At 37.3% G+C, this 8,647-nt stretch overlaps 1 protein-coding gene across 1 annotated transcript; it reads right to left on the bottom strand.

Annotated features, from left to right (window-relative positions):
* Positions 1–859: 859 nt before the first annotated feature.
* Positions 860–6,960, bottom strand: LOC107089622 (kelch-like protein 38). The gene is made up of 5 exons (XM_015382514.1): positions 6,833–6,960; positions 3,166–4,380; positions 2,935–3,076; positions 2,724–2,829; positions 860–1,245 (listed from the first exon to the last, which is right to left on the bottom strand). Exons 2-5 carry the CDS (start codon positions 4,377–4,379, stop codon positions 956–958), a joined length of 1,752 nt encoding a protein of 583 aa, XP_015238000.1. The 5' UTR covers position 4,380; positions 6,833–6,960; the 3' UTR covers positions 860–955.
* Positions 6,961–8,647: the final 1,687 nt, after the last annotated feature.

The following is an 8,647-nucleotide window of genomic DNA, read 5'->3' on the forward strand; positions in this document are numbered from 1 at the left end:
GGGCCTATATTAGAGAATTTACGGTATATAGCTTTATTTTTTTGGCATTTAAAAAAAAATACAGGAATGAATACTTGCATGAAAACCTTATATTAGTTTCTCCAAGTCACTGATATAATTATGTAATTATTATTATGTTATTATTGCTAATAGTGAGTTTTGAGTATAATTTAATGGAAATCAGTGCCTTAACATATAAAGCATTATGCTGAAAATAATGTCAGAAAAACAAAAAAGACGCATGTAACTTTTTAGCTTCTGCTATGAGTGTGTGGAGAGAAATGTGTGCACATACAGGCGTGGTGTGTAAACAAGGCTGCTAAGTAAACACAAGTATGAGATGCTGCAATTAGACAAAGTATAAAGTCACATATCTGGAATAACATCTATAATTGAAAGTAAGAAATACAGTAGGTGTCCATAAAAATGTGACAAGTGATGCATATGGAGAGAAAAAAAATCCTACATTAAAAGGTCTACAATAAAAAATCTTCTGTTGACTAAAGGCTGAGTTATATATTTGTGATTCCTGTTTTGGTCGGAATATTTTATAAAATAGATACCGGTAGTTAAAATCACATCCTTACCATCTGATTTTCAGCTTCCTTGAAACCTTGGATAATGTTTGCCAAATAGATGTGCAGTCTGAGACCTCACAGCTGAAACTAAAGAGCCTTTGGGATTCAAACCTGACAAGTAAAATCTCATGATTCAGAGTTGGCTGAAAATAGTGCTTCACCCTTTGAGAAGTTAGACAGGTTAAGAACAGGCTGTGCAGCACAGCAGCTTTCTTTTAAAAGTGTAAGTTCTGAATAGAAATATCTTGCAAAAATATCTACTTTGGATTTCAGAACTCCTTTTTTTAAGTGTAAATTAAGCTATCAGATTCTATAAACAATCTTTAAATAAAAAGTTCAAAAAGTGTAAGCATGTTTCACATGTTCTTTGATTTTCATTATGATTTCTTCCAATTCTGTGCAGCACAGGTCAGAGTCAGGGAGCCGTGATCGAAAAGTTTATATGGCAAGGTCCCTTTACATGTCCAAGCATCTGTCTTTGGGTCATAGCACTCCAAAGTGTCCAAGTCCTCTATGACATCATGGCCGCTGACGTAACGACCACCTGTGATGTAGAGCTTGTTGTTGAGGCAGGTGGCAGCGTGGTGCATCCTTCGCTCCTTCAGGTTGGCACACTTAATGAAGTCGTTGGCTTCAGTGTCATAGGCGATCACTCTCCTGGTGTATCCTGTGACAGCAGAGGCATTAATATGAGAGAAAGCATGCATCTGGGACAGCATCACAATTTATCAATGCTTCAGAAAATTTACATCCTTAACATTTTTTTAAACTGTTCCTTTATAAGATAAGCAGATTTTTTTTTTTTTACTTTTAAACCAACAAAATAACAAATAATATGTATACATGTCAGAATGTCATTGTCTTGTAATTATCTCGATATGTACTGTATTTAAATATATCATAGAAGACATAGAACATAACAGACGGACATTTCTGAAAAATAAAACAATGCAAGAATATATTTGTTTCTATCAATATTTTATAATAAAGAAACTTCCAAAATATTTTATTTTGTTGTTAACATTCAGTTAAATCGCATCAAGCAACATTTCCTCCAATTGCTGACCAGTCTAACATGTTTCACTGCAAATTAAAGAATATATCTTAGTAGATGAGCTTTTAGCAATCGACATTGAAATGCCTCCTCCCAAATAACCTTAGCTCACTTCACCAGGTTCTCTATCAGATTCAAGAAAAGTCCCAGGCCAGGCTGATTTAAAATCCTAATATTAATTAAATAAATGAAGTTTTTATTTAATTCGATCATCTTCTCAAACCAATTTTGAACCTTCCCCTGTATTTAAACATATATGAGTTACTTAGTTGAGTCTTAGACCAGTGACACCTTTTATGGGTTATTAATTTTCTACATTACACTGTTTCTTTTGTTTAACTTCTTTAGATTGTCTGCCATCTATGTTGATGATACTTAAATGGCAATAGAAGCTGAAAATAACTACAGTCCTGTGGTGTGTTTTATCTATTGAATTATAATCAGTTTTAATCTAACAATTGCAATCAACAACTCATGCTATTGTGTTGACATACTCATGCTGCTCTTCTTTGAAAGTGTGATTTTATTATTGATTAATTTGGAGTTGTTACTCGGTCTGCACTGGAGCAAGATCAGCCTTACAGTTTTCATCTTGCCTCACCTTGACATCTGAAATACAGTTAGGTCAGGTATTAGTCAGAGGTCCTACCATTCTGGCTCAACATGATGCAGCTCAACTCTTCGGCAGGTCTAAAAGACATGAAAGCTTTACTTGCTTTCCCCCCTTCAGTGGTTTCTTGATAGAATCTGAATTGATTTTTTTTAATCTTCCCTCTCACCTTCAAAGCTTTAAATGCCCAGCCTCTGAATGCATCACACAGACTCATTGACCTGCCATGTTTCCTGCTGACCACTCTAATCTGTTGACAGCTCCCTGTTTACTGCTCCCAAGTCACCTCTTGTAGGGTTGTTTAATCTTACACAAACCTTAAACCAATAATTTGTCAAAGCCTTTATTCATTTTTGATCATTTTCAAACATTTATGATAGTGATTTTCCATCCAGCCAGACTGACTATTATTTCTTTGAACCATGTTTTTGAAACAGTTTTTTTTTCAAATGGTGTATTCTGACAGTGCTCCTCTAAGTACCTCCAATGATGTAGATTTTGTTATGCAGGACAACAGCAGGAGCAGACACATTCTTCACTGTTCTGTTTTCCATCTTAGACCACATGTTCCTGCCAATATGATACACCTATAATTGAGACAGGAAACAAAGAGGGAGAGACCTTATGTGAGTGGATACTGGTGGGAGAAGGGGTAAACAAAGCACAAAAAGGAGACAATGTTTTGAGTTCACCTGTATCAGTCTGACTGGGCTATGTGTAGCATCCTGCCCTCCAAACATGTAGATTCTGTGGTTGGTTGCAGCAACTGCAGGGTGCAACACAGCCTCTGGCATTGGTGACACTGCTTCCCATTGGTTGAACATACTGTTGAACCTTAAAACAATGTTGAGAGGTTGTTTGTTCCAGTTTTACCAGTGATACTTGCTTTTATTAGTGTCAGGAGACTCTGACTGCAGTCTCACCTTTCCACACTAGCTGCCAGCTGTCTATCAGATCCAAGGCCTCCCAGGACAAAGATGTAGTGCAGGTAGGAAACACTCTGGTGGGCAAAGCGAGGCTCCAGCATGGGCTCTGCTGTCCTCCACTGGTTGGTCTTAAGAGAGAGGGTGTAGACCGTCCGGCTGACTTGGCTACAGTTTGTGGTCAAGCCTCCAACAACATAAAGTATGCTGTGAAGGGCTACATAGGAAGCTTTGTGAAGACGAACAGGGAGCTTGGCAAGATGCTGCCATTTTTGGTTCTTTTCATCAAAGACCAAGGCCTCCCTTGAAGTTTGTTCATTGTTTCTCCTTCCTCCCACAACCACTAAGGTATCATCATAACTGCAGCGCTGTGGTGCAGCCCAGAGAGGTTTAAAGTCAACCACAAAGTCTCTGATGCTTTTTGTCCCAATTGAAAACATGAGCCGCCTTACAGATTCAATGATCTCAGTGCAGAGAGTAGATGACTGAATCAGGGGGTCATTTGCAATGAACTGGAAGAGGTAAGTAGGGTGTAAATGTCGAAGACGAACCTTTTTAAAAAGGCTGCTGATGGTCCCGCGCCTTGAGACAGGATCATGGTGGATCCATGCAACAAGTGTCTCAAATACTTGCTCCTCGTCAGCACAAATGCTGTCATCATTCAGGTACCAAGTTAGTTCCTCTAAAGAAAGCTCACACAGATCCTCAGACAAGGACACGTCACTGAAACGTTTCATGGCCATTTCCTTTGCTTTTTTCCTTAAACTTTCACAGTTCATCATCTCTGAGAGTCTGATCATACTTAAGCAGTTGTCTGGTCTCAGTTGTGCCTGAAGGAAATCTGAGCATGCCTCAAATAGGCGGCCATATTGCAACATGGATGCCGCCTGCATTATATGGAGCACATTCTCCAGGTCAATGCTAATGAGTCCAGTGTAAACGTAGTCAACAATGCTGCTTAGAATGGCAGGTTTAACTCCTTTCATCTCAACCTTGCTTTGCTGTGTTTCCATGAAGTTGTTGCAGAACATGGCTCTGAAGTAGGGGCTGCTGGACACCAGAACGTTACGGTGGCAGGGGATTTCAGTCATACCAGCGCGCAGGACGACGTCAGTCAGGATGTTCTCCTCCCTCAGTTTGTTCAGCTGCAGAAGCAGGGCGGAGGAATGTTCAGCATCTTTGTAGTGAAGAACTTCAACCGCAGGCAGATCCATCCTGGGAACAGACAATGTTGACCCGTTTGTTTTTATGTTTTTAAAGTTCTGTTGCACCCTCGTAAATTTACAGGTCACATTTGGAGGTATGGCTGAGAAAGACCATGTCAGAGATTAAAATATATGTCAAATAAAATATTTTTTTCCTAATATAAAATAACTTTCCATGAGATCAAGCAATTAATGGGGATTTAGGAAAATGTACAATAAATTCACTGAACAGTCATGATTTACTTTCTGAAGAAATATGTACTATGATCCTTTAACATTTAGTGCCTATTTACTAAACGAATCAGTATCACAAACAATGACCAGGATTCATTCAAATTACTCTACCATCTTCTTAAGCTTTATGTGACAAATAAAAGTCGTCAAACTTTTATAACTACTTCCTCTTTAGAAAATACTAAATTGTCCAAGAATCCCCATGCGGATAACATTTCAAAGCAGATGTGCAACAATAAGTCAGTTTAGGTCAAAAAAGGATTCTTGTTTAAAGGATCGAGTTAAATATTTTATCCATTTTCAAGATTAAAGGTGAAATAACTAACAAAACACTAAGGTCTGATTCAAATATTCCAAAGGGCTGCAAATTTGTATTTGCGAAAAAAGTATTGCACATGCAATAAGTGGCCGTGTTGTTGATGAGCTTAAAAAGTCGTCCACACAAATAAACCTGTTTTGTTCTGCTCTGTCTAAATGAGTAGATTGTCAACTTGCAGTTTGAGAGAGGCCATAAAGGGAAAAGAAGATTCAAAGCCATATAGTTGGAGGTATTAATGACAATAATCGTAAAAAAAAAATATATACTAGAAATATTATTTGAAGGTCACTTGTGCTACGTTAGTAGACAAAGTGTTATGAAAACAGGAAAAAATATAAAAAGATGAAATTAAAGAAAATGTTTAATTATAAAAAACAAAATATTACCGGTATACAACATGGGTAAGTTGTCATTGTCTGCTGATTGTCGCTTGCCACATGAGCCAAGAGCCTCCATGCACTGGAAAAATTATCTAAAAATAAGTAAAAATGTCCTAAATTAAGTGTATTTACCCTTAATTTGAGTAGGTAATTGAGATAGTTTGCCAATGGAATGAGTATTTTACTCTTAAAATAAGATAATTAGATATAATTCTCTTGAAATAAGAAAATGCAATTGTATTTTCTTATTTTAAGTGTAAATTGTATTGTTCTATTGGCAAAATATCTCTTTTACCTCCTTAATCCAAGAACGAATGCACTCATCGATTTTTTTTTCCAGTTTGCACCTTCAAGATTGTGATGAATGTTTTGTGTCACTGTCAATACTCCTCTTTTGTCTTTTTTCATAAATTTGTCTAATATTGAAATTCAATAATTTTGTATTTTGCTTTATTTTAACCATATAAAGAATGCCTGCCTTTCCGCTGCTTTTGGGCGGAGACTTTAATTTTCTCCATTAATATTCTGCTATTATTATTTCTGACAGTCCCAATATTTCTACATTTGTTTTAGTAATCACAAACCTTTTAATGATCCGGCCCTAAGTTGGAAAGTCATTAGTCCCTTATCATCCTCAAAATCCAAGATGGTTCCTTGTCAGATCTAATTTAATTCAGATTATTTGTTTTTTTAAAGATTTATTTTTCAGGTTGATGTTCATTAAATAACTTGCCAAAGTGATTCCAAAAGAACACACAGAGAGAAATCGATTGTCATTGCTTGTATTGCTAACTATTGCTAGTGTTGTCTCTGAGCATATCCACCAGCAGATCCTATTGGTTTTCTGATGGAATTGAAACATGGTTTAGTTAGGCTGGATGTCATCCTTACATTCAACATTTCATTTTCAGAATTACAGCTTAAACAGCCACCAGTACTAGTTACTAATCCAATGTGTTTGTGCTTTAAAATCCAACATTATTCTACATTCACATCTCGGTTCACTGCTCCTATTTAGCTAGGAAGAACCTGATAGGTCTTCTAATTTACACATGGAAGTTTTGGGTTGTGCAGTTTCACTTGTACACAATCACTAAAACAACCTAAGTCCTGTCTGTAGTATTTGTACCACAGCCTGAACACCACTGAATTTACATTAACACTTGAATTCATTTTACTGAACGATGTAGTTTGTTAGTATTCACTGCAGGCTAGCACTTCTGCTTTCAGCTATTTATAAAAAGTGGATGTGTTTATGTGATCAGTCATGGTTACTTGTCACACTATCAGTTATCTTTTTTCCATTGTTTCCACTATCTGCGGCTGCAGCTTTGCCCTCTTTTTATTTCATGCTTTATAAAAGCAAATACATGTGATGATTTACTGGGGAACAAAATGCAGTTCATCAGTATAGCACCTTGTCTGAAAAAAATATCCTCAGTGAGTCTAAAATAATCTTGCAAACAGAAAACCAATGCATGAAATGCCCCATTGCAGATCGCAAAAACACCCGCCTAAAGATCCCTTACCTGTTTCCTCTTTTCTTTCTCAGATTTGGTTTCTAGAGAGTCTTTAAAATGAAGTCAGAAAAAAAAAAACATTCTGCTATGCATCTTCTTCCTCGTTCTTGTGATGATGCTATGCATGAGCTTCTCTCTTTGTAGCCAGAGAGTTGCACACTGTTTGTTGTTATGGTCTCTTTCCACGATGCCTGTGTGCATTCCTTCCCCTAAAAATAGGGTCCCCTCTTTGGAAACACTGCTACAGACTCACACGTGACACAGATGAAAACTTTCTGAGAAATCTGACTGACTTCAGTGCCTAAACATCTTATTTTCTCTACACGTCCTCTTTCATTCCTATTTCAAAAACATATAAACATTTAAAATGTCGCCTTTCACCTATATTCACCTGATCATCTGTGTCTCTGCCCGGAACATGATTGCAACAGTAACACCATCATAGATAGCTGATACTTGAACACTCATTTTGCTGTCTGCTCGCTCTGCCAGGCCGTCTGCTGGAGCTCACAGGGATATAAAAACAAGATTATGTTACTGTTGAAGCAACATAAACTGTGAAATCAAGGAGTTTGGCATTCAAGCAAAAGCACAAGTACATGTAGAATATTCTGGCAATGGAGAGAGATTTAAAAACAAGTTGCAACAAGTTCTTAGGGATTTATAATCACACAGGAAGCAAGATGTTCGGAGGGTAATCTGTGAAAAATAAGGGCTTGGCTTCTTTTACAGACAGTGTTCAGAACGATTCTAATTCAACTGTACATAAGAGAAAGATGCTGGAGTTTCCTGCGGTTGTTTTTTGTTTGCTTCTTGAAGCTAATTTCCATCTCATTTGTTTTGTGCTTCCTAGGATAGAAAAGGATTGTCTGCTCGTTCCCTCTACTGCTGGAGAAGAATCAAAGCAGGGTCCTGAAATGTGGGCAGAATAAAGCAACAAAAAACAACAAAAAAGTGTTTTTTCTAATCACATTTACAGATGTACCATGTTTTCCTTGTACCCTCGGCTTTGATACAGAGCACAGCAAATTAGACACAAAAGCAGCTTGAGCTACTCGTGGGCGCAGGAATCCATTTAGTGATCAAAAGCAGAAGGTTTGTGCGTTCAGATATGTTATAGTTGGGAGAAATGTTAGTGTTGTTATGAACACTGGAGTCATTATAATCCTGGCATTAGACACAGGAATATCTACAAATGAAGTAACACCTAAACAGCATCATCTAGTGGCTCAGCTCTCAAAACCTATTTTAAGAACAAACTAAAGTGAACTTCTCTAAAAGTTTGACTTGCTTCTCCTGCCAGTGTTAAAAAACAGAGTTTATGTTTTATTTCAAAAAACAAAGAATAAAGAGATATATTTAAACTGTCTCATAGGTCTACTTTGTCAGATGTACAGCTTAAAGTGTTTGCTTTGAGCTCCAGGCAGTGTCAGCCCATCACGCATACATCACACCCATTCAGGTCTGTGATTGCATCTTTCTTAAACTTGGGCACATTGCCTGCCATCTCTGTTCCTTCACCTTGACAAAGAAGAGTCATTAATGTCTGCCTGCAGGCAACAAGTTATATTAGAAGTTGATGCTGCTGCAGAGCATTTTTTCACACAGGAGCCAAAAAAAAGGAATTATTAAAGAAAAAAAAAAGAAACTGTTACCACCCACCATTATTATATCCTCATATCACCATGATTATCTTATCCTGAGCGTTCGGTTTAATAGAAGCAATACACAAGGGATTTCGATCTCACTGGTGTGTGTGTGTGTGTGTGTGTGTGTGTGTGTGTGTGTGTGAGAGGGGAGTTTGAAGGAAATGTGTGATCTTAG

The sequence above is a fragment of the Cyprinodon variegatus genome, unplaced genomic scaffold (genome assembly GCF_000732505.1).
Source record: "Cyprinodon variegatus isolate N-32 unplaced genomic scaffold, C_variegatus-1.0 Scaffold258, whole genome shotgun sequence".
Lineage (NCBI taxonomy): Eukaryota > Metazoa > Chordata > Actinopteri > Cyprinodontiformes > Cyprinodontidae > Cyprinodon > Cyprinodon variegatus.

Excerpts from the sequence above, each read along its gene's own strand:
- LOC107089622 (XM_015382514.1), bottom strand. The coding sequence starts at position 4,379 with ATGGATCTGCCTGCGGTTGAAGTTCTTCACTACAAAGATGCTGAACAT. Across the intron at positions 2,830-2,934 it reads GCCCAGTCAGACTGATACAG|GTGTATCATATTGGCAGGAA; the intron begins GTGAACTCAAAA and ends TCTCAATTATAG. Across the intron at positions 1,246-2,723 it reads CAAAATCTACATCATTGGAG|GATACACCAGGAGAGTGATC; the intron begins GTACTTAGAGGA and ends CTGCTGTCACAG.